At 50.2% G+C, this 24,809-nt stretch overlaps 3 protein-coding genes and 1 long non-coding RNA gene across 4 annotated transcripts; all 4 read left to right on the top strand.

The window, feature by feature from the left end:
• The first annotated feature begins 5,869 nt into the window (after positions 1–5,869).
• LOC136158680 (metallothionein-2) lies at positions 5,870–6,919 on the top strand. Its single transcript, XM_065920499.1, has 3 exons — positions 5,870–6,057; positions 6,347–6,412; positions 6,668–6,919. The coding sequence occupies exons 1-3, from the start codon at positions 6,030–6,032 to the stop codon at positions 6,757–6,759; spliced, it is 186 nt and encodes a 61-aa protein (XP_065776571.1). The 5' UTR covers positions 5,870–6,029; the 3' UTR covers positions 6,760–6,919.
• Positions 6,920–12,471: 5,552 nt separating this feature from the next.
• On the top strand, positions 12,472–13,873 carry LOC136158679 (metallothionein-1E). Its single transcript, XM_065920498.1, has 3 exons — positions 12,472–12,609; positions 13,218–13,283; positions 13,650–13,873. The coding sequence occupies exons 1-3, from the start codon at positions 12,582–12,584 to the stop codon at positions 13,739–13,741; spliced, it is 186 nt and encodes a 61-aa protein (XP_065776570.1). The 5' UTR covers positions 12,472–12,581; the 3' UTR covers positions 13,742–13,873.
• Positions 13,874–16,485: 2,612 nt separating this feature from the next.
• LOC136158678 (uncharacterized) lies at positions 16,486–18,516 on the top strand. The gene is made up of 3 exons (XR_010661366.1): positions 16,486–16,597; positions 17,300–17,361; positions 18,290–18,516. It is a non-coding gene; the product is annotated as an uncharacterized lncRNA (long non-coding RNA).
• Positions 18,517–22,233: 3,717 nt separating this feature from the next.
• Positions 22,234–24,178, top strand: LOC136158677 (metallothionein-1E-like). The gene is made up of 3 exons (XM_065920497.1): positions 22,234–22,476; positions 23,171–23,236; positions 23,947–24,178. Exons 1-3 carry the CDS (start codon positions 22,449–22,451, stop codon positions 24,036–24,038), a joined length of 186 nt encoding a protein of 61 aa, XP_065776569.1. The 5' UTR covers positions 22,234–22,448; the 3' UTR covers positions 24,039–24,178.
• Positions 24,179–24,809: the final 631 nt, after the last annotated feature.

Below are 24,809 nucleotides of genomic sequence, written 5' to 3'. Positions count from 1 at the left end.
CAGTAGTAAAGAATCTGCTTGCCAAAGCAGGTGATGGGTCCGATTCCTGGGTCGAGAAGATACCCTGGAAAAGGGAGTTCTTGCCTCAGAAATTCCATAGACAGAGGAGCCTGGCGGGCTATAGTCCATGGGGTCGCGAAAGAGTTGGACACAACTTAGTGATGAGGCTCGAAGGTGGCAGAGGCAGGAGTTGAACCCAGGCTGTCTGACTAAAACCTAACATGCTTGTTTCCTCTGTTTCTGGCTTGCTTTGTCTTACAAAAAGCATCAAAACAAAGTTAAATCACCTCATACCCACTATGATAGTGTCTGTCCCTTTGGGCTGGTATAACAAAATACTACAGACTGGGCAGCTTACAGACAGCAGAAATCTGTTTCTCACAGCTTGAGAGGCTAGACGTCTGAGATTAGGGTGCCCGCATGGTTGGGTGAAGCCCCTTTCCTGGGTCAAAGGCTTCTCTTGGCATCCTCACATGGTGGAAAGGACTAGGGGCTCTGTGGGGTGTCTTTTATAGAAGCACTAATCCTGTTCATGAGAGCTCCACCCTCACGACCTAAGCACCTCTCAAAGGCGCCAGAGGACACAAACATTGAGACTACAGCAGATGACCACTATCAAAAAACAAAAATGAAACTACAACCACCACCCAGAAAATAGCAACTGCTGACAAGGATGTGGAGAAATTGGAATCCTTGTGCAGCATTGGAGAAAATGTAAGATGAAGGTTCCTAAAAAAAATAAAAATAGAATGATCTTATGGCCAGCAATTCTACTTCTGGGTATATACCCAAAAGAATCAAAAGCAGAATCTCGGAGAGTATTTTAACAGTAGTTACTCAAATTTAAAACGCACATACCTTCAACCCGGGAAGTTCACTGCCCATCATTGGTATCCACAGAAGCCTCAAAACAAGCTAAATATCCTTCAAGAGCGAAGTATAAAATTGGTCATATGAACGTCTAATAAAAAGAATGCTCTAAGGCTCTGGGTACTGCTATGGAAAGAACACCATAAGCTTATCAGTTAGTAGGGAAAAAACCAAGATGTACATGTAGTGTAATGCTAATCATAAACTATATATATGTGTGTGTGTGCATATAAAATATATATATGTGTGTATATATATGGGTGTCTTTGGTGAGCAGGTGTGTGATGGTGGTGACAGAGGTGTCCAGGGCATCAGTAATCTGGAGACAGACCTTATAGAGGTAGGCCAGTTCATCACCTCCATAATGTTGATGATCTTCTCATGAGACATATATTGTTTCTATCCCACCAGCTAATCTGTCAGAATCCACAGCCTCTGTTCCTACTGCCATGGTGACGGGAAACCATCTCCCCAGGCCGTCCCTTCGTCATCACCAGCTCTAATGGCCAGAGAGGCCTTTTCCTGCCCAGAACAGAATCTTTATTCCTGGTTCTGCCCTTGGGACCACAGAGCACAAGTCTAATTTTTTCTTTTCAGTATGGCATAAACACGTAGTTGTGGAGTCAGAGAGTCCTGGGTTCAAATCCCCACGCTGCCACTTCCAGCTGGGTGACCCAGAGCGGGCCACAGTGCAACTCTTCAGTGCCTCGTTTGTACAATAGAGAGACTGAACAGCATCAGTGCTGAAGGACTGTGCTGAGGTCTAAGTGAAGTCAACTCAGAGTGTTCTGATGCATAGTAGGTGCTCAATATTATGCCCCATGATTGGGGCAGATTAGAGATAATTACAAACATTCTTCCTCCCATTAAGTCCTGGGGTCTTCATCCTTTCCCCTCAAATCTGTGGCTTCCTGACCAATCAAATGTGGCGAAAGTGACCTGTGCTAGTTTCAGGGCTCAGGGCTTGAGAAACTCACAGATACTGCTCCAGTCTCTTGGGACTTTCACCCTTGGTGCCCAGAGCCAAATGTAAGAAACCTAATTGCCCTGTGGCCACATGCTGAAGAGACCACAAGAGGGAGCGCTGGTCTTTAATTCCTGCTGAGTTCAGCCCTCTAGCCCTGTCTGTGAGGGTGCCAGACACGTGAGTGGGCGCCAGACCAGCCGGTCCACCGACTGAATGCCACCAAGTGACCTCACATGAAACAAAAGAATCACCCAAATGAACCCTTCTCAAATTCCTGACCTGCAAAACCAAGAAAGAGAATAAACTGGTTCTTGTCTTAACTTGCAAAGTTTTGGGTGATTAGTTGCACAAATCAAAGTTACTCACTCAGTCGTGTCCAACTCTTTGCGACTCCATGGACTGTAGCCCACCAGGTGCCTCAGTCCATGGGATTCTCCAGGCAAGAGTACTGGAGTGGGTTGTCATTCCCTTCTCCAGGGGATCTTCCCGACCCAGGGATAGAACCTGGGTCTCCTGCATTGTAGGCAGATTCTTTACCATCTAGGCCACCAAGGAAGCCCAGTTTGTTGCATAGCTACAGATAATTGGAGCAACCACTGTCCACATATCTGAAGGTAACTTTTCTTGCAGACTGAAATTACCCACCCCTCTCAACTGTTACTCACATGATGGGATTTTGAGTCTTAGGACTTTTGTTATTAACTGTCTTCTGGATTGTTGAAGTCCAGCCATGAACACAGCCCTTAGGGTGGTCTGTCCAACTATACCAGTTAGGAATCTTATTTCCAGAATGATTTAAACAAAAAAAGGAAATTTTGGACTCACAGTGGCTTCAGGCTTGGCTGGAGCCAGGTGCTCCAATGATATCATCAGGCTCCATCTCCATTACGATGAACTTATTCTTGACTACTTCTTATGGAGCAAAGGCTTTAGAAACTCAGCTTCTCATCCTTCTAGGTTCAAGTCTAGATGGAAAGAGTATCTATCGTTCTCCCAGCATTTCCAGCAGGAGTTTCATTGATTCTCTCTGGTTCATGACTATGTGACCCAAACAGAGTCAATCACTGTGGCCAGGAAGAGGAAATGTCCTGCGAGCCCACAGGGTCCTACTCCATCCAAATCATATGGACTAAGAGTAGGAAAGAGCGATTCTACAAAGGAAGGCTAAGAATACTATCATAGGGGAAGGATGAATGGATGACTCAGCAGTAGAAGTACGCTTCATTCTACATGTCATAGTTCTATTAATGGAGGCTAAGGCCACACCATTGCCTCACACTGATGACTCCCACCAAATCTGCATTTAACACTTCTCATTTTACACCACTTGGCTTCATTTTCCTCACTTCCTACCATGTGAGGAGGGCAGGCACTCTTCCTCTCCACCCCTGTCCCCCCAACACAATGAGGCTTTCAGGAGTACAGAGATGAGCAAAGCTGGGCCTGGGCTGCCCTTCACCTTTGTTGATTGGTCATCCCTTCCCTCACAGAGTCAAAATGACTCAAGCGAGACAGCTTCGACCTGAAAACAAATTTTACTGCCAACACAGATGGCCCAAACCCAGGGCTTGATTCAACACTTTTCAGGGCCAAAACAAGCTTTATTGTCTTCCTCATAGAGTCGGACTGTTTCCCCTGAGTGAACAAGTGACTGTCTGGCTTATTAGAGATCTGGAATTTTGCATGTAATGTACATGTACATGTAAATAACAACAAAATCTGCCCACCATCCAAACAGCGGCCCTTCCATGCTCTCGGTCCATGGGGCTGCCAGACACAGTGAGATTTCTGAGACCTTGGCTCTCAAATCAGAGGGTGTTATATGTGAGCCTCCAATTCTAGTACAATGTAATCATTTGACAGATGAGCAAACTGATGCTCAGGGTGGGGTGTGGGGAGCCCTGACCCATAACAGCCCCAAGGTCACTTAGCCTGTGAGTGGTTCAGTGAGCATTAGAATTAAGTCCTTCTGACAGTTCAACTTTCCTGCCCTGCTTGGCGTTTCTGAGTGACCACACAGGTCCCAGAGTGGTGAAAAACAGTTTTTTACTATCATTTTGTAATCAGCCCTAATGCTGGGGGGAAGAGAGGCTGGGAAGGGAGGACACATGGATGGATTTACCCTCATTAATTGATTTGACAAATATTTATTAAGGGCCTACCGTAAACTTGGCCCTGGGCTGACTGCCGTAGACACATATCAGGGGCAGTGAGTTCTCTTGATGTTTTCAGCGGAGGCAAGGGTGGAGGGACCCAGACACAGATCTCAAAATCACACATGTTCCAACACATTGCAGACATGGAAAGCGCCAGGAAGGAAAAGAACAGGCTGTTTACCAGCATGTTCCACGGGCACCTAGCTGACCTAGGTGCTTAGGGTCAGGATGGGCTCCCAGCAGGAAGTGATGTTTGAGCTGAGCTGTGAAGATATTTCCACAGGACTTTACAGTAAATGCTCCAAGGACAGCCTGTCCTCTGCCCACCACCTCACTGAACTCCCCACTGCAGCAAATAGCATCCTTTAAGCCCCTAGGAACTTTCCAGTAACCCAGTCCTCCGATGACTCGCTCTGGGGCAGGATGATCTAAGATCCGTTGCTTAGTATTCAGACATGTGCCAGCAAGGGAGCAGGATGTGTCTCCGCAGAGAGGAATTTGGACACCACCTCCCCACTTCCCCTCCGCATCCACTGGGGAAGAACTTTCTTGTGGAGTTTTCCCTTCCCAATGTCCCAAGGCGGTGCCAACTTTCCATCCAGTTGCTTCTTCCAGGCGCTGGCACACAATTCCTTTCTCCTCCCCTGCCTGGAGAAGACTTTCTCACCCTCAAGCCCAAGGTGCTTGCCCATCTCCACCCAGGTTGGGCTGGGTCTCCCAACTCAGTTCCCCCTGCCTCCATCCTAGCCGCGACCCTGGTATTACTTTCCCCGTGCCCCGGTGAGGCTGCCCCGTGACTCTGAGTTCCCGGAGCACAAAGCTTGTGATTTATTGGCCCTTGGTCAGACCTGGTGGTGATGTCTACCCTTAGAGGGACTTCAGCATCTGTGGGGCCCACTGATTTGAATCACCAGGCTCTGCCACTCACTAGCTCTGTGACCTCGGGAAAGTTACTTAACCTCTCTGGGCCTTCATACTCTAAAATGCGAATGAGGAATAGTCCTTACCTCACAGGGTTGACTGGAGGATTAAATGAGAGCTCCTGCATAACAGACTTACTGACTCCCCCATGGCATCTACAGTACAACATTAATAATCACCCCACAGATTCAGTACGAGGGTACACAATTTTATTTTATTTTATTTTTGAGTTGTCTTTTTTTTTTTTTTCATTTATTTTTATTAGTTGGAGGCTAATTACTTTACCATATTGTGGTGGTTTTTGCCATACATGGACATGAATCAGCCATGGATTTACATGTGTTCCCCATCCCGATCCCCCCTCCCACCCCCCTCCCATCCCATCCCTCTGGGTCTTTCCAGTGCACCAGCCCTGAGCTGGTGCTATTTTAAAGCCTTGACAGGTACAAAAAGTTTTCTGTAATCTGTCCTGGGTTCCAACCGATTTTTCCATCCGAGCTGGATGGCATCACCGACTCAATGGACACGAGTTTGAGTGTTGGTGATGGAGTTGGTGATGGACAGGGAGGCCTGGAATGCTGCAGTCCATGAGGTCGCAAAGGTAGGACACGACTGAGCGACTGAACTGAAGTGAACAGGATCCTCAGGATCAACTCTCTAAACGATTCAGGCCCGGGCAAACACAGGGTACAGAGCAGGGGGCAGGGGGAGGGGAGGGGCGGGAGAGCTGGGGGAAGGGAAGGCGGTGGCGGAAACTCTGCACACGCCGAGGGCAGGGGCCGGGGGCTCGGCCCACGGCCCGGGCCGCCCGGCACGCGGTGTTCGCCGCTCTGCGCCCGGCCCGCTTCTCCATCGCCCTGGAGCACGTAAGGCGGCTTCTGGGAACTGATGCCTGGTGGCCCGTGTGCACAGCCCGGGGAGCCGCGCGGCCCGCCAGTGACTCAGCGCGGGGCGGGTGCAGGCAGCGCCCGGCCCCGGAGGGTTTTTGCACTCGCCCCAGCTCCTTTCCGCTATAAAGGCAGCCCACCGCCGGCTCCGCTCCAGCACGCCCCTTCGACATCCTCGCCATCCTTTGCTCTGCCGTCTCCGGACCCCAGCCTCCGCTTCAGCTCGCCATGGACCCCAACTGCTCCTGCACCGCAGGTAAGAACCTCTGGTCTGGGGCTGGGTGTCCATCGCAGAGCTAGAGGAGAATCTCTTGACTCCTCATCACTCACTTTCAGGGCACTGTTTGCCCCTTTCGAAAGGGTTTCGGTGTACCCTCTTCTCTGAGTTCAACTAGGAGACCCCGTTTGACCGATAAGGCGATTCGAGTTCGTGGCTCGCCCAGGTTCCCACGAACTGGTTGTGGAATTGGGAGTCAAACTCGGGCTGCGAGCCCGAATGCCCGCGTTCGGTTCTCCAGGGGCCGTTCTTGCCTCTCTCCTGGCAGGTGAATCCTGCACGTGTGCCGGCTCCTGTAAATGCAAAGACTGCAAGTGCACCTCCTGCAAGAAGAGTAAGTGGGATTTTCTCTATGCCTGCCCCTCACGGGCCCCACTCCCCGCGCCCAGCACCACACCCCCCGCCCTCGCAGGAGGATTCTTTACCGTCTGAGCCACCAGGGAAACCCCTACACCACTGGAGGGGAATTTAAATAGCGGAGTGGGTGCCCCTTCCCCAGGGAAGGTGGCGCCTCCACCCGGGAGGGCGGGAAGGCTTCTTAACCGGCTGTCCTGAGCGCTCATCACTGCCGCCCTTCTCCCTCCCCCAGGCTGCTGCTCCTGCTGCCCCGTGGGCTGTGCCAAGTGTGCCCAGGGCTGCATCTGCAAAGGCGCCTCCGACAAGTGCAGCTGCTGCGCCTGAAGGCGGGGAGAGCCTGCTCCCTGGTGTAAATAGAACAACGTGTACAAACCTGCATCTTTTTTTAAAAAAAAATACAACCTGACCCGTTTGTTACATCCCTCTTTTTTTTTTTTTTTTTGTCCTCTAAAATACAAAATGATAATAAAAGTGGTTGGCTTTATTCTGACTGTTTTCTTTGACTTGACCAGGGCTTCAGTGAGGGATTGGGCTAGAAGTAGAGACTTGGTTTCTGGATGGAAATGTTAACCCCTGACAAACCTAGTGCCTTGTTCACGCCACATTTCGGCACTGAACTTCACCTTCTGTAAAATGGAAGTGCCTTAGGGCAGGTGCCACAAGGACAATGGGCACACGTGGGGTCCCCTCTGTTTTCAAGTCAAGGGTTGGAGGCATGGAAGCTTCTCAATCTAGAATTTTCATTCTGTATGGTTTCCCTGTTCAATTTCTGTTCCTCTTGGGTTTTAGGCTTGAAAATGACTAAAACCCCTCCTGCTTGAATATGAATGGGGCTTCTAAAATAAATCCCTGTGGTGAAGGAACATATTTTACTTCCCATCCATCACACATTGGTAAAAAATAATAATAATTACTATAAAAATGCCATAAAGGAACAACACAAAGCCCATATTTTTAGATTCAACACACATCATTTCAATCACTATATGAAGAACAAACAAAATCAGATTTTAAAATACTGCTCAGGAGGACTTCCCTGGTCCAGTGGCTAAGACTTTGCAACCCCAATGCAGGGGGCTTGGGTTTGATCTCTGGTGGTGTACCTAGATGCCACATGCCATAACTAAAGGTCTTGCATGCTGCAACTCAGACCAAGTGCAGTCAAAAAAAACAAAAAGGAATGCTGCACAGACATTCATCAAGTGTCCAAGACAACCTGAAACAGTTCATAAAATAGCCCCCGGGTGTGGACCCCACACACCTCGCATAGCACTGCCCTCCCACCCCTGGCAGCCACACAGGGAACAGGCAATTGACTTGCCCAGTGCCACTCACAATAGACCCACTGCCCTGAGAGCTCCCTGCTCAGCCTTTGGAAGCTGTTCCGTTGCTCAGGCTGAAATTGGTCCCTCCAAAGTCTTGGTTACCTGCAAACAGCAAAGTAACCAGGGAATTGGAGGGAATTACCCAGCCATTTCCCATGAAGAGGGCGGATGCCTGAGAATTGGATCCAGATGAGAATATTTCATGTCTGCCAAAGCTAGGTGATGGCAGTTTGGAGGGTGTGGTGGTGTTTGTTAGGCAGGACTGAGGTGCCCCGTGACTTGTAATTAATGCCAACGGTTAGTCCCCCCTGGCTGCTTGTGGAGAGAATTGCTATTTGATGTCAAATAAAAGGGAAAGGCAAGTCATGTGGCCCTGAAGTCAAGACCACACTTGCCCACAGGTGCCCTAGGTAAAGAGGGGATCCCAGGAGTCAGCCTATGCTGAGGGTATGGGTGTTGCAGTTCACAGCCTATTTTGCCACAGTGGTAAGCCCTGAGCAAGTTACTCAACATCTCTGAGTCTCCATTCTCCCATTAATATATATATATATATTTGACTGTGCTGGGTCTTTGATGCTGCATTGGTTTTTCTCTAGTTGTGGTGAGCAGGGGCCACTCTCTAGTTGTGCACGGGCTTCTCATTGCAGTAGCTTCTCTTGTGAAGCACAGGCTTGAAAGTTGTGGCACATGGGCTTAGCTGCTCCATGGCCTGTGGAATCTTCCTGGATCAGGGATCAAACCTGTGGCTCCTGCACTGGTAGGCGGATTCTTTACCACTGAGCCACCAGGGAAGCCCCCATTTTCCCATTTGTGAAAAGGAGATTATATCTCTACGTGGGGATTAAATGATAGTGTCCTGGCTTAACAGACAATGGCCACTCTGATCACTATATCCACATTGACATTCGCAGAGACAGAATCCTTTCAGCTCCCAACAAGCTCTTGGGGAAAGCTTCATTGGTTTAGAAGCAATACTCTGGGCTGGAGGTTAAGGGTGGGATTGGAAATTTGCTGATCTGGTGCTAAAGGGAGTATGGAAGACCTTCAGTGAGCACCCCCAGGACAAGATGCTGCCACAGCATTTGGACACATTCCCAACCACGTCATCTGATCTGCACAGGAACCAGTGAGAGAGTGAATGTACAGGGGCTGGAGTGACTGTGCCAGTTTCAGAGAGGTTAAGCAACCTGCCCAAGGACACACAGCTTAGAGGTCAGAGGCCTGAAACTATACTACAGCTGATCTCACCACCTGGCCACAGCTGGTAGATCATGATGTCACTGAATGCTAAACCCTGCCTCTCACTGTTCAGAGGTAGAAGGACCTTTCAAAAAGGTCCGAATGTGCTCCTGACTTGACACGTGGGAAACTGAATTCCAGAGAGGTCACAGAGCTGCCTGCTCAGCGCGCTTCCCACTGCTGCCCCTGTGCCAGCTTTCAGCATCCTTGCTGGTCATGTAAAGTTGGGGTGTAGGAGCCTGGGTGGGGGCAGAATGTGCAGTCCGCTTGCAAGAGTACCAATCCTACCCGCGTCCCTTACAGTCATAGGACGTAACCTCTCTCTGGCTCAGTCTCGACCACTGTTTGAGGGGCAAAATAAAAGCCTACAGCTCAGGGACTTCCCTGGTGGTCCAGTGGCTAAGACTGCGCTCTCAATGCAGGGGGCCCAGGTTCGATCCCTGGTGAGGGAACTGAATCCCACATGCGACAACTACGACCTGGTGCAGCCAAATAAATAAATATTTTTTAAACAAAAGCATATGGCTCAGGAGAGTAAAGAACTAATACATGTAAAAAACTTAGTATGGTACTCAGCATATGGTGAGTGGTCTATAATGTCAGCTATTTATTATTATCATTATTATTCATAACATAGCGGCTATTCAAGTACCCTCTAGACACAGAAGCAGTGCTGGTGTGCCTAGGTGTATGTCCTGTGTTGTCTTCATCAGTCACTTGAGCATGTGACCTGTGGTCCCAAAAGAGTCACTGATTCTCACAAAATTGTGATCAGCACTGGGGTTTATAACCCCGAGCACAGCAGTCTGTGCCGTTATGGTGCATACAGACAATTGCTGCGATTTCTGCTACCACACTTGCACCAGTATTTTACTTAACATTTAAATGCTTTATATGTTTTAAAATATATTTGTATCAGCATCTCCAAAGAAACAGAACCAGTAGGATGTAGATAGAGAGAGAGAGAGCGCCAGATTTAAGAAATTGTCTTATGTAACTGTGGAAACTGGCACGACTGAAATTTGCAGGACCAGCCAGCAGCCTGGAAATTCCAGTAGGAGTTGATGTTGGTTGCAACCCTGAGTTTAAAGGCCATCTGGAGGCCCAATTCTCTCCTTTTCAAGAGACCTCATTTTTTCTCTAAGGCCTCCACTGACTGGATGAGGCCTTCCACATTATGAAGGGTAATCTGCTTTTCTCAAAGTATACTGCTTTAAATGTTAATCATGTAAAAAAAAAAAAAAAACACCTTCACAGCAACATCAGGCTAGCATGTGTGATCAAGGACTGGGTATGATAGCCTAGACATGTTGGCATGTAAAACTAACCATTACAGACCATCACTTGTCACCCATACAACTTCTTAAACCATACTTAATCTCCCAGCAAAGACAATAACAAGATCATACTTCTGTCTAACACAACACAACTACCTGACCTACAACTGAAAATGTATAACACTGTCCTCAAAGGAGGATGCAAAGTCCTTGGGTGATGGTCACTCATGTACTTGCTATCATGTAACTTAAACACTGTGATATTAACAATACATAAATACTACAATATACAGTCAATACATTCTATGTTACATGAGAAGGGAATAAAAGAGGGAAGCAAATAAAGCAAATAAATATATTTGCCATATATATATATTTACCTATATATATATATTACATGCACTTCCCTGGTTGCTCAGGGGTAGAGAATCTGCCTGCCAATGCAGAAGATGCAGGTTTGATCCCTGGATAGGAAAGATCCCCCAGAGAAGGAAATGCCAACCCACTCCAGTATTCTTGCCTTGGAAATTCCCATGGCCAGAGGAGCCTGGTGGGTGATAGTCCATGGGGTCATGGACACAACTTAGTGACTAAACAACAACAAATATATTATTTACATATTTATATATATTACATATTTGTAAGAAAATAATGAAGAAGTACTCATAATAGTTACAGGTGTCATTTCTGTTTCTGGAACCAGTCATATGGTCACAGCTGACATTTATAAATACCTTCTTCGGCCTACTCTGTGTTCACTTTGCCCCCTGCTTGTACCTCATCTGGTCATGGTTCTTGATCTGGTGGGCTGACCCTAAACCTTCATTTTTGAAGGGTCTGGGCCTTTATCAGTCTGGTCTTGATTGGGTTGTTATAGTGGTTTCCCACTGACTTTAATCTCAAGGCAGGGTAGTACTAAGAGATGCCCTAACGGATCTCCTCTGTTGACATAGGCTTTCTTAGCCCCATTGCAGTCTTACCCATAAGCCTAGAGTACTTGCTATGTTTTGCAACTAGCTCCAATCGGCATACCATCAATGTACTGGACCAGTGTGGTATCTTGGAGGAGGAAAAGACAGTCTAGGTCCCTGAAGACAAAAATCACAACACAAGCCTGGAGAGTTGACAAGCTTGAGGCCTATGTCTCTTTAAAAGATCTCAAGCAGTGCACTGATGTTGAAGACACATCAAAGGAAAACTTGATCCTTGACCTTCTCCTTCCCTTGGGAAGCTGACTGGACTCAGATCCAGTGGCACTAATTCCTAGCTCTGTGAACAAGTTACTTAACATCCGTGTGACTTCCCTTCCCATCAGCAAAATGGGCTCATAAATAATAGTGTCCCTCTTTTAGATTCATTGTGAGGGATGAAAGATTAAAAAAAAAAAAAAAGAAAAAGATTAACCAGATGTGACACACAAAATGCTGTCAAATAGGAACACTGAAAGAGAAACAATTACAAAATGATATGATATGTAAGGCTAGGTCTAAATATCACCTAAAAAATAATCCCTCCTCTGGACGCATCCCACATTCTGAACATCTTTTCTGGAGTGAGGTGGGGTGGCTAGGCTGTAGAGATACGCAAAGGACCCAGACAAATGTGCCCATATATCCCTTCAAACTAGAGTGGAGTAAGGATGGAAGTAGAGGCCATTTCACTCAAAGTTTATACTCAAAGGAGACGCCCCCGGGCGCAGTGTCCGCCTTGAATTGAGACAGAAAAACAAGGCCAAAGGCCTTCTGAGCACTGGGGGAGGAAACGCTCGGGTTTTTCCACCGCCGCCCCCGTTCAGCAGGGACGTGAGCACAGGCTGGGGTTGCACACGGGCTCCGGAAAGGACGAACTTGAGAACTGGAGTACAAAGGAACGGGCGGCGAGGGGGGTGGCGGTGGGGATGGGGTGGCGAAGACGGATGATTGGGTTCTTGGAACAAAGGTGGCATCCTACCTTGGGAAAATTGGGAAGGGGCGGGCAGAGAAGCTGGGACACCGAGAGCAACCCGGCACACCTTCCCTCCGCGAGTTCTCGTGCCAAAGAGGGCGCTCCGGGCACTGCGCACGGACCGAAGTCTTGCTCACTGAACCTGCGCTGGGCGGGCGCTGCCAGGTGCGCTCAGCGCAGCGCGGCGGAGCGGGCCGCGTGGATCCACCCAGCCGGGCGGGCGGAGTGCAAGGCCGGGGCGGGGCCTCTGCGCCCGGGCCGCCTCCTCTGGGTATAAACTAAACCGCGCGTTCCTGGATTCCAACCGGCCCGAGTACCTCCTCTTTGCCACTTGCTTTGGACGGCCTCACCTCGTCTCCGAATGGACCCCAACTGCTCCTGCTCCACTGGTAAGGGATCCTGGCTCTGGGACTTCGAATGTCCCCTCCCCAATACCAAGAAGTGTCCCAGGGTTTAGAAGAGGGAGTATTTTGGGTGAGCTTCTATAGTTAACCCAGCATGTGCTTTCTACCAAAACTAGCGCCTTCATCTCCAATTAGAGCGTTCCCTTCCTCCTAGAGTCTTCCGTTTCAGAGGCAAGAGATCTGAGGCTCAAGGCTGCCCGGTCCCACATCATCCAGGTGTCACGAAGCCTCTGGGTCGGCTCCAGTGCTCTGTCCAGGCCTCCGTATTGCCTAGGCTGGGTGGGGGAGGGGATATTGCCCCTTCCGGGCTCAGACAGAAGGTCCCGGCCATCAGACCCAGGCTTCCTGAATGGGCACCGGAGCCTGGGCTCATCCTTGGGGGTAAATACAAGACAGTACATAGCCCTTTGCACCGACGGGCAGAGCAGGGGGCTGGGCTGCGGTGGGGGGTGGGAGAATGAGCCTTCTGTCCGTTCTGTGCTGGACGGGAGCTCCCAGGGCTGGTCCTGACCCAGGAGGATGGGGAGGGCACTGCCATGTCTGCAGTGGCTCCTCCTCCCCCTGCTCACCACTGGCCTTTCCCTCCCCCGCAGGCGGCTCCTGCAGCTGCGCTGGCTCCTGCACCTGCAAGGCCTGCAGATGTCTCTCCTGCAAGAAGAGTGAGTGTGGGGACTCCTCTGGAAACCCAGGGAGGTGGTGGGTGGGGTGTGCTGCAGCTTGGGGGAGGGAGGGAACCCAGAATGGGTTCTGAGTGCATGGTTCTGGGGGCCTGGCCCTCTTTTGCCGCTGGGCACCCACCTGTCACTGCTGCTTCTAACTTTCTGCCCTGTCCTGGGCTTAGATGGAACCAGGCAGCCACTTCCTAGTAGAACTCAAATGCCAAAGGTCTTCCAAGCTGTCTTAGGGCATGTTTTTCTGCACTCAGGGTCCTCTGGGTCTGAGGGCTTTGCCGCAGGGTTGCTGTTGGGCGGGGAGTTGCCTGGGAAACGCATCGCCGACACCCGCTTTGCCCCATCTCTTCCCAGGCTGCTGCTCCTGCTGCCCCGTGGGCTGTGCCAAGTGTGCCCAGGGCTGCATCTGCAAAGGCGCCTCGGACAAGTGCAGCTGCTGCGCCTGATGTCGGGGAGAGCCTGCTCCCGGATATCAATGGAGGAGCGTCGGCCAACCTGCATTTTATACAACTCTGACTTGATTGCTACATTCCCTTTCCTAGGAAATATGTGAATGATAATAAAGGTTGTTGACCCCATTCTGATTCAGCTTTCTTTTCTATGCATTGGGAATAAGGGCTTTTGTGCCATCCAGGGCTGGTGTAGGAGACTGGATGAGAACTGTAGAGACATGGCTACTAGAACAAAACATTAATCCCTAATAAACTAAGTGTGCTGAGCAGATTCAGGGTCCCCTCCATTCTCATGTCAAGGGTTGGTGGCTACATTTTCCATCCTGATTGCCCTGAGTAACTTCAGTTCCTCATAGATTTTAGGCTTGATAGGCTCTAAAGAAGTTGGACTCACACCCCTAGTTACCTAAATCCCTACCTGGGACTCTCAAACTCTCTGCACTGAAAGGCTAGTGTGAATTTTCTGGCTGTGGTTTCTATTTTCTATCTTCACAAACCTAAACACTGGCAAAATAAAATTAAGTGAATTACTAATAAAAATTTACAAGGACACAAAATACTAAGTCCAATTATTGATTCAACAAATTTGAATAAATACATGGGTTACAGTAATACAAGAAAAATTAAACAAGTAAAAACCACGTTTGTTCACCCGATACCAACACAGTATTGTAAATCAACTATAGTTCAGTTTAAAAAAGAAACAAACTACACATTTGTTCATCAAAGGTGTATGCTGAACACTGAAAACACTTTGGAGGCGTCCCTCTATGTGGACCATCCATACCTGGAGAAGCTCCTCCCCACATCCCCACAGGGAGCATCCATCTCATCTGATCCAGTGCCAGGGACCGGAAACCTGCTACCCTTGAGAGCTCCCTGCAGTGAGTTGGCTCTAAGTTTCTGGAAGTTCTTTTAGGTCAGGCTGAACTCTGCTTTCAAAATCCAGCCCTTGGCTACTTGAAATCAGCAAAGTGGCTAGGAATTAGGAGGTAATGCCCAGTCATTTCCCAACAAGAGGGAATATACCTGGAAGCTGGTTCCTGATGAAGGACTTCATGCCTGCCTGTGTAGGGCAGTGTCACTTTCTGCAGTTACGAAGTTGTGGCTGTGTGTATTTGGAGAGAGAGGGGTGCTGAGTGACTTGTAAACAATGGCCATAGCTGGTCCCTGCCCCCTCCACCCCCACAACATTTGGAGTGATTTGCTATTTGATAAAGAGAAAGTCACATGGCCCAGGTGTCAGGACCACACTCACCCACAGGTATCCTGTGTGAAGAGGGGGTTTCTAGAGCCAGCCTATGCTGGGGGCATGGGTGCTGGTGTCAGGCAGTCCTGGATCACTTAGGCAGTGGCACTTTCTGCCACATATCCTGAATGAGTGTCTCAAATCCTCTAAGTCTCCATTTCCTATATAAAAAGGAGGTTGTATCTCTACCTGGTATTAAGTGACAGTGGCCTAGCTCCTCACTAGGGCTTAATAAACAGTGTCTACTATGATCCTTCAGTTCACTGTGACTTTATTGGAACAGAATCTTGTTGAATCCCAAAAAGCTCTTGGGGAAAGGTGAGAGGTTAAAGTTTGATTGGAAATGTACTAATCCATTGCCAGGGGGAGTGTGGATGCCCTGCAACAGCCGCCCTTGGGTATGATGCTGCCACACCATTTGGACAACCACAAATTCAATGCCCACCCTTCATATCACATGACCTACATTGAACCCATAACAGAGTGAACTTGCAGGGGATGGAGGGATTCTGCCAATTACTCAGAGTTTAAGCAACCTGCCCAAGGGCACACAGATTGTAGTCAAGAGGTCTGAATCCATACTACAGCTGTCTCGCCTCCTTGCCAAAGGTGAATAATTACGAGGTCATATTATGCTGAGCCCTGCCTCTCATTATTCAGAGCTGGCAGGCTTGCTAGAGACAGGCTAGCTGTGCTAACCACAGAAAAGATGGGAGACTGAAGTCCAAGAGGTCATGGCTCTGATCTTCCCTACCTTGGGGTCATTATGCTTCTGGAACCTCCATCCTGGAATGGGGTGGACTGGCTAGGTTCAGGAAAACCCCTGAAAAGTTTAGGGCAAGAGCACCCGGAAAAACGTGCCCATCCATCCATTTCAGTCGTGGAGAACAGAAGGAAGGATGCGAGGCAAAGGCCTGAGTGAGTTGGTCCTGGGGCTGTTAAAAGAGATAAGTGTTAAGAGAGACGCTGCCTAGGGCCCTTTGCGGGGACCAGGACAGGGAATGGTGGAGCAAGAGAGAGTCGAGGGCTTGGTGGTGAAGGTCACATCCACCACGGGGCTCTGCACACGACGCACAGCTCCAACCCTGCGTGGGATGTGAGCGCGAGACTAGGGTTGCGCACTGGCTCCGGGAAGTGGCGAACCCCAAGATAACAGCGCGGGGGGCGGGGCTGGGGAAGACGGAAAACACAGAGGCTGCGTTCCCGGAAAGAGCCGGGAGCAGGGTGGCTACCACCCTCGGGAAAACTGGGAGGGGGGCGGGCAGGGAGGCTAGGACACCGCGTGCTTGCCGGCAAACTGTCCCTCCCCGCGGGCCGGGGCCAAAGGCGGCCCTCCGTGTGCAGCGGCCCCAAGGGCACCGGGAGACTCGTGCGCTCGGCCCGCGCGGGGCTCACCGCCCCGCCCCGGGCGCTGTGGGCGGCGCGGGCGCGGAGCCTCCGGGCGGGTGTAGGCGGGGCGGGACCTCTGCACACGGGCAATCTCCTCCGGTTACAAACAGCGAGCGGGCTCCTCGACTCGACACGCCTCTCACCGGATCGTGTGCCTCTTCTTTGCCGCGTGCTTTTGCTCCAAATGGACCCCAACTGCTCCTGCCCCACTAGTAATAGACCCCTGACTCTGGGCCTAGGGTGCCCCCTTCCCAGGCACTAGACAGATGTTCCGTGGGGTTAGATGATGGAGTATTTTGAATTTGAGCTAAAGTGGACGCCCAGGGTTCACCCAGAAGTGCTTTCTTCCTAGCCAGGATCGAGAGAGCCTTTTTTTCCCCTTCCCCCCCACTCCCCACCCCAGTCATGCGATTTGTGGGATCTTAGTTCCTCCACCAGGAATTGAACACGGGCCCTGGGCAGTGAGAGCCGGGGAATCCTAAGGACTGGACTCACAGGGAATTCCCAGACTCTATTTTTGAATGGAGAGTACTGAGGCTCCAGACTGTCCCTCTTGTCCTCACCCAGGGGGTCAGGGGACAGCTCGACTGGGACCCAGTGCTGGGTGGAGACCTTGGAGCTGCCAGGCATTGATGGCAGGAGGGGACATGGTGCCTCTTGGGGTTCAGGACATAGACCTGGCCCCCTGCACCGGTCAACCTGAGCTGGGTCTGGAGCCTGGGGCCTTCCCTGGGAAGCGGATCTACTTTCCTGGGACCAGAAGAGAGGAGCTGGGGCTTCTCCATCTGGCTGAGTGGAGGGGAGCTCTCCCAGGGCTGGTCCTGACCCAGGAGGAGGGGGAGGGCCCTGCTGATGTCTGCAGTGGCTCCTCCTCCCCCCTGCTCACTGCTGGCCTTTTCCTTCCTGGCTGGCAGCTCCTGCAGCTGCGCTGGCTCCTGCTCCTGCAGGGTCTGCAGATGCCCCTCCTGCAAGAAGAGTAAGTGTGGGGCCTCCTCTGGGAACCAGGGGTCTGGGCTGAGTCCCAGGAGGGACCCAGAGCTCAGCAGGGAGCAGGACTGACCAGACTTCCCTACATCACCCCCTTCCCTCTGCACCAGCACTGAAACGAATATGAGCTGAAAGAGCCAGAGAGATGATTCTGTTCCAGTTTCTTATTCTAGAATGGCTAAATAAGTTTGAGAGAGGTCAGCGAATGGGGTCAAGGATGGAAACTAGACCTAGATCCCAGGTCTCTTGTCTCTGATGTCACCTTGTGAAACTTCCAGTGTCCTGGACACTAGGTTCTTGAACTTGGTGACCAGGCGCGGTGTCTCTGCCCTGGGGGTGCGGTCCTTTGCTGTACGGGCCGCCCAGTCCTTCCCTGACCCCTGGTGAACAGCTGTGGCAGCAGTTTGCCCCTCTCTGAACCTGACCACTTTCCTTACTTCACTGTATGTTTCTGAGGGGTGTGTGCGTGCTTACTTCACTGTCTGTTTGCTTCAGTCGTGTCTCTTTGTGAGACTGAAGCCATCCAGGCTCCTCTGTCCATGGGATTCTCCAGTCAAGGATACTGGAGTGGGTTGCCATGCCCTCCTCCAGGGGATCTTCCAAACTCAGGGATGAAACCCACGTCTCTTATGTCTCCTGCATTGGCAAAGGGTTCTTTACCACTAGTGCCACCTAGGAAGCCCTTTGAGGAGTGGCAGCTGTCCTTTCACTGCCCCTAAAGGTCCCACCACAGTCTCTAGGCTCTCTGCCCTGTCCTGAACTCAGAGCAATTTTCAGAGTGTCAGAGACGAATTTCTTAGGATAGAGCATACTTTCCTAAGGTCAGGGTCCTCAGGGCCTGGGGTCAGCTTGTGCCAGGCCTGCTGTTGGGAAGGGTGGTTTCATGTAATGTTATCTCTCACTGTCACTCCCCCCAGGCTGCTGCTCCTGCTGCCCCGTGGGCTGTGCCAAGTGTGCCCAGGGCTGCGTCTGCAAAGCGGCCTTGGACAAGTGCAGCCGCTGCACCTGATACCCGGGGGAGCCTGCCCCAGGTGTCCACAGAGCAACCATGACAAACTTGCATTTCACAATTTTTTCTCACTACCGTGATGCGATACAACATTATTTTTTCTATAAAATAAATGAATTGTAATAAATCTTGTTGACTCCATTCTGGCTTCTGTTTTTGTTTGTGTGTCTTGTGTGGAAATGCAGACTTGGGTTCTGCACCTAACCAGTTGCCCCTAAGACACAGAGTACTTTAAACAGGTCAGGTTACCTCTCTGAGCTTCGGCTTCTCAGGTAAAAGGGGACACATCCTCCAAGTGATATAAAGGCATTGGGCACATCCAGGTCCTCACTGTCCTCATTATTTTAAGTGTCGATGACAGGGAAACTTCTCAGTTTCTCATTTTCACTCTCTGAGCTTCCCCTACCAAAGTTCAGGCCTCAGCATTATTAGGTTTGTAGGTTTTGAAAGTACTCAGACTGGGTGAAATCTGAACCCTAATTGTTTTACTTCTACATAGGGCTTGCTTCTGAAACACTGCTGAAGGGCCAGTTTTTATTTTCTAATGCTCACAGATTTAAACTTTGGTATATGTACTAAAAAAATTTTAGAGATCACAGTGTAAAAAAAACCAACCCATTTTTAGATTCAGTACACAGAATTTCATCAATCTATGAAGAACAAATAAGAAAATTTAAGAGTTTTAAATTCTACACATACGTTCATCAAAGCCATGGATAAGCCTTCCTGGAAGTACTTCACCAATGCCCCACTGTGTGGACCACACACACCTGAAGTAGCTCTTGCCCCCACATACCCACAGGGAACATCAGACTTGGCTTGCCCAGGGTCACTGACGGGACAGCCACCATCCCTAGCCAGCTTCCTGTGGTGAGCTGGCTTAGAATCTTTGGGAGTTCTTCCCTAGGGCAGGCTGAAATCTGTCCCTCTCTCAAAATTCAGCCCTTGGCTACATGAAAGTAGCAAAGTGACTGTGAAAGTGGAAGGCGTCACCACCCAACTATTTCCCATGAAGAGGGCGTGTACCTGAGAACTGGGTCCAGGTGAAGGACTTCATGTCCACAGGGTGATAGCTATTCCCCAGTTTGGAGGGCGAGGTGGTGTTCATTAGGCTGGAGTGAGGAGCCCAGTGACTTGTTATTTATATCAAAGCTCACTGCCCCTGGCCATTTGTGGAGGGTATTGCTATTATTTTTTTTTAATGCAGGAATCTTTTAATAGTAAAAGGACACTTAAAGTGAGTTGTGTGCGTGCATGTGTGCTCAGGTGACTCAGTTGTGTCTGACTCTTTGCGAGCCCAGGAACTGTTTTCCCCCCAGGCTCCTTGGTTCATGAAATTTTCCAGGCAAGAATACTGGAGTAGGTTTCCCCTTCCTACTCCAGGGTATTGCTATTTGTTGTACAACGCCCCCCCCCCCCCCCAAAAAAAAAAAATACAACCATAAAACAAGTCACTTGGCCTAGAAGTCAGAACCACACTTGCCCACAGATTTCCTGTGTGAAGAGGGGATGGGTTTTGGTGTCAGGCATCCTAGTTCACAACTACCTAGCCACTATCTGACTTGTGCATGTATTTGATACTACCTGAGCCTCCATTTTCACATGTGTATAAGGGAGATTACATCTCAATGGCAGGGGCATAAATGGGATAGTGGTGATTCCTAGATATGGCTTTAAGAAGTTGCCATTATAATCACTTTACCCATGAAATTTTGTGGATATGTGGTGAATTCATTGAGGTCCCAACAAACTCCTAGAAAATGGCTCATGGATTTGGGAGGATTCCCCAGGACTGAGGCTGGGAATGGGTTGGAACCTTGCTGACTGAGTGCCAGGGGCGTGGGGATGCCCTCCAATGACACCCACAGGATAAGACCCTACCCAGTGTCAGGACAGACTCGGGAGACTTTCCCACCCTTCATGTCATTTGAGCTGCACAGGAACCAGCGCCAGAATAAATGCGCAGAGGCTGGGGTCATTGTACCATCTTCCAGAGAGGCTAAGCAACCTGCCCAAGAACACACAGTCAGAAGTCAGAAGACTGAACCTATGCTACAGCTGTCTCACCTCCTGGCCACACACTGCTGGTTATAATGTCCCTGGAGGCTGAATCCTGCCTCTCCCTATTCAGAGCCACAAGGGTGCCCAGAGATGGTCCAGTTATGTTCCTGGCTCGAGAGATGGGAGACTGAGGGCCAGAGAGGTCACAGAGCTATGCAGAGGGTTCTGACTGCCAGCTCAGTGCTTTCCCACGGCTCCTTTCATGCCAGGTGTTCCGTGTCCTCCCCCCCTGTTGTGAGATGTCATGGTACCCAGTAGGGGGTGAGGGCAAGGGGGCTGCCATCAGCCTGCATGAGTACCGGTCCCACCTGTGTCATATTCACATGACATAACCTCTGTGCTTCAGTCTCATCTGCTTTAAAAGGCAAAATAATAGAGTCTGGCTCTTAGGATTAAAGAATTGAATATTTGCAAAGAAATTGGAATGAAACCTGGCACACAGTCAGTAATATAGTAATATCAGCTATTATTATCAGTCCAAGCACAGGATATATTTCTCTACACCCAGACCAATAAGCTGGAGCTGGTGTGCTAGCTGAGTGTTCTCTCTTGTTCTCATCAAATATGGGAGTGGATGACTAGTTTCCCTAAGAGGGTTATGCCACTCTTCCAACAAAAAGGGGCTGGCACTAGGGATATCAAGCCATCACCAAGACAGTCCGAGTTCTCCTAACAAAATACTGAAGGATTCTTCCATTTCTGCTGTCACCTGCACCAAGATTTTACTTAACATTTTATATACATATAAATTTATTTACATGAAAAGCAAACTCATTAACGCTATGAAGATCAATTTACTTCTAGACATTGATGGTAGCCACTAAGACATATATGCATTCCTTTTGTACCAATTCAGCACCCATGATTGAGCTGATGCAGTAGAGAAGTGCTGAACGCATACCTCTGGGCCACAGGGAAGCTTCCTCACTGACTCTTTTCCTTAAGAAGAGATAGGAATAGCATTTGCGGCCCCATATCCCAGCACTGTGACCTTGGGTTAGTAGCGTCCTTGTACTGGACGTACTTTGTGCCTTTGGGAAACAAGCTCCCAAGTAGTATTTCCCTTTACCTGTTAGAATTCAAAGAGGAAAAGTGATGAAAGAAGGCTTGGCATAGACTCCCTGGTATGTAATTATCAGGACTACTCAAAGGGAAATATCCACTGTCTTACTTCATTATTGAATGCCAGGTCTGCCTATCACTTACAAGGATGCTTTCCCTAGGGGGCATCGTATGACTAGGGAACCTCCATCCTGGAGCCGGGTGGACTGGCTAGGGAGTGGATTCGCTGGGTAAACATGCCCATTCATCTATTCAGTAGTGGAGAATGTAAGGAAGGCTGGGAGACAAAAGGCTGAGTTCGCTGCTGGGCTGTTACAGGAGAAACTAGAGAAACTCTGTTCCAAGTCCACGGTGGGGGCTGCGGGAAGACATGTTAGGGAAGCGGGGTTCAGGGGATTGATGGTGAAGCTCACTTCCATCACGGGTCTCTGCACACGACACACGGGCTCCAGCCAAGCCTGGGATGTGAGCACGAGCCTCCGGTTGCGCCTGGGCTCCGGGAAAGGGTGAAAGCAAAGACAGGAGTTGCGGGGGCGGGGAAGGCTGCGAGAACTCAGAGGCTGGGTTCCTGTAAACGCCGGGAACACCGATGGCTGCCCACATGGTGGAAAGCTGGGAAGGGGCGGACAGGAAGCCTGGAGCGCTACTTGTTGCTCGGGACAAAGTCCCTCCGCGTTGGGGGCGAGTAGGGGGAAGGAGGCGTTTCGGTGCGCACGTAGCCCAGCCGCGTTCCGGGAATCTTGCGCTCGGCCGCGCGTAGTGCTCACCGCCCGGCCCGGGCGCAGAGGGCGGCGTGGGCGCAGGCGGGGGCAGAGCCTCTGCGCCCGGCCCGTCTCCTGTGGGTATAATAGCGCTCGGCTCCTGGGCTCCAACACGCCTCCCACTGGATCAGTGGATCTGCTTTGCCACTTGCTCTGGACCTCGGCCCTCGCCTTTCCTCAAAAATGGACCCGAACTGCTCCTGCCCCACTGGTAAGTGTCCCTTAGCGTTGAGCCCTAGGATGCGCGCTTCCAGGCGTAGGACGGAAAGTCCCAGCAGCTAGAGAAGGGAGGATGTGCAGTTTGTGCTCAAGGGGACTCCTTGGACCAGTGGTTTTTCCTAGTCAGGATTATGAGAGCATTTATCTCCCTTTGCCACCCACCCCCCTTTTTTGTTCTTTTTAGTTTGTCGTCTTGCACGGTGTGCTGGATCTTAGTTCCCCGACCAGGGAAGGAACCCGTCTCCCTGCAGTGGCAGCAGGGAGTCTTAACCACCGGGGAAATCCCTGCTTCTTATTGAGTTGAATGTACTGAGGTTCCAGCCCATCCTTGTCCTCACCCACCTGGTCAGGGGACAGCTCAACGGGGACCCAGTGTTGCGAGGAGGCCTTGGAGCTGCCGGGCCTTGATGGGAGGTGGGGACATGGTGCCTCTTGAGCTCCAGGACAGAGACCTGGCCCCCACCCACAATCACCCTGGGCTGGGTCTAGAGCCTGGGGCCTTCCCTGGGGAGTAAATCAGGAGGGGACCTACTTTCCTGGGACCGGAAGAGAGGAGCTGGGGCTGCTCTATCTGCCTGAGTGGACTGGGAGCTCCAGCGCTGGTCCTGACGCATGAGGATGGGGAGGGGGCCTGCTGATGGAGCCCTCCTCCCCCTGCTCACCGCTGGCCTTTCCCTTCCTGGCAGGTGGCTCCTGCAGCTGTGCTGGCTCCTGCACCTGCAAGGCCTGCAGATGTCTCTCCTGCAAGAAGAGTGAGTGTGGCCCCTTCTCTGGGAACCTGGGGTCTGGGCTGAGGAGGGACCCAGAGCTCAGCAGGCAGGAGCAGGACACTGACCACACTTCCCTACATGTCCTGTGCCCGCCCCCCACCCCAGCACTGAAACAGATTGAGACCCATACAAGCCATAAAGATTGTTCAGTACCAACCTCTCATTCTCGAAAGGTAAACTGGTAAACTGAGCCCATAGAAGTCACATAATAGTGTCGAGGATGGATCGGGGACTAGAACCCAGGTCTCCTTTCTCTGATGCCACTTTGTGAACCCTCCAGTGTCCTGAGTTCTTCATATTGAACTTGGTGACCATGTGTAGCTTCTCTGAACCATGTCCTTTGCTGCAGTGCAGCCCAGAGCATACCTGGTCTTCCTGGGACCAGCTCTGTGACTAGTCTGCCTCCTCTCTGACCCTGAAGACTCTTTCACTTCCTGGGATGCTTCTGGGGGTGGCCTTCCCTTGGTCCCGAGGCCCTGTCACTGTCTCTTCAAGGCCCTCTGACTATTCTGTACTCACATGGGGCAGGCAGCCTTTTCCTTTAGTCACAGAGCAAATTTCTTAAGACGGCTCTCTATCCTGAAGTCAGAGTCCTCTAGGCCTGGAGGAGGAGCCTGTGGCAGGTCTGCTCCTGGGAAAGGCGTTTTGGTGTAATATTATCTCCGACTTTCACTCTCCCCTTTCTTCCCCAGGCTGCTGCTCCTGCTGCCCTGTGGACTGTGCCAAGTGTGCCCAGGGCTGTGTCTGCAAAGGCGCCTCGGACAAGTGCAGCTGCTGCGCCTGATACCCGGGGGAGCCTGCCCTAGTGGTCAACAGAGCAACCATGACAAATTTATATAAATATATGTTTTCATACAGCCTGACCTGGTGCTACATTCCCTTTTTCTGTGAGACATGTGATTTCTAGTAAAGTTGTTGACTTTATTCTGGCTCTGTTTTCCTTTGTTTGTTTTGGACAAAGAGACTACATGCCTATGAGGACTGGGGGTGGGGAACGGACCGGAAGTGCAGAGATCTGGGCTCTGGACCAAATATTAGCCCCTAACACACTGAGGGTCTTAGCAGGTCAGGCTACCTCTCAGAGCTTCGGTTTCTCAGTTCAAAAGGAAAATGTTGTCCACGTGACACAATGACATTGGGCAGGTACTGGTTCCCCTCTGTTCTCATTGTGAGTATTGATGGCTCAGAAACTTCAGTTTCTTTAAATTCTGTGGGGAGTTGTGACAACCTCAGTCCTTGGTGATGTGAATCTTCAAAAGTACTCATAGGGGCTGCTATTTAATGATCCTCTTGTTTAATTTCCATGTTTTAGCTTGCTTCTAAAACACTAAAATGACCTGTTTTTATTTTCTACCACACTTTTATTTTGAAAAATAAAAAATGAATTATTAAAAAATTGTTAAAATCTACAGTATGTAAAACCTACTTTAGGATTCAACACATAATAAGCAACATTAATATATGAAGATGATAACTTTGAAAAGTTTGTGATTTTATATGTTCATTGAAGGCATTCATGAGCTCCAGAAACACTTTACAAATACCCCACTGTGTG

Source organism: Muntiacus reevesi, chromosome 2 (genome assembly GCF_963930625.1).
Source record: "Muntiacus reevesi chromosome 2, mMunRee1.1, whole genome shotgun sequence".
Taxonomy (NCBI): domain Eukaryota; kingdom Metazoa; phylum Chordata; class Mammalia; order Artiodactyla; family Cervidae; genus Muntiacus; species Muntiacus reevesi.
Note: the sequence above shows the minus strand (reverse complement) of the source record. Positions and strands in the feature narration are given on the sequence as shown.

Coding starts and splice junctions, on each gene's coding strand:
- LOC136158679 (XM_065920498.1), top strand. CDS start 12,582: ATGGACCCCAACTGCTCCTGCTCCACTG. Junction 12,610..13,217: donor CAACTGCTCCTGCTCCACTG/GTAAGGGATCCT, acceptor CCTCCCCCGCAG/GCGGCTCCTGCAGCTGCGCT. Junction 13,284..13,649: donor ATGTCTCTCCTGCAAGAAGA/GTGAGTGTGGGG, acceptor ATCTCTTCCCAG/GCTGCTGCTCCTGCTGCCCC.
- LOC136158677 (XM_065920497.1), top strand. CDS start 22,449: ATGGACCCGAACTGCTCCTGCCCCACTG. Junction 22,477..23,170: donor GAACTGCTCCTGCCCCACTG/GTAAGTGTCCCT, acceptor CCTTCCTGGCAG/GTGGCTCCTGCAGCTGTGCT. Junction 23,237..23,946: donor ATGTCTCTCCTGCAAGAAGA/GTGAGTGTGGCC, acceptor TTTCTTCCCCAG/GCTGCTGCTCCTGCTGCCCT.
- LOC136158680 (XM_065920499.1), top strand. CDS start 6,030: ATGGACCCCAACTGCTCCTGCACCGCAG. Junction 6,058..6,346: donor CAACTGCTCCTGCACCGCAG/GTAAGAACCTCT, acceptor CTCTCCTGGCAG/GTGAATCCTGCACGTGTGCC. Junction 6,413..6,667: donor GTGCACCTCCTGCAAGAAGA/GTAAGTGGGATT, acceptor TCCCTCCCCCAG/GCTGCTGCTCCTGCTGCCCC.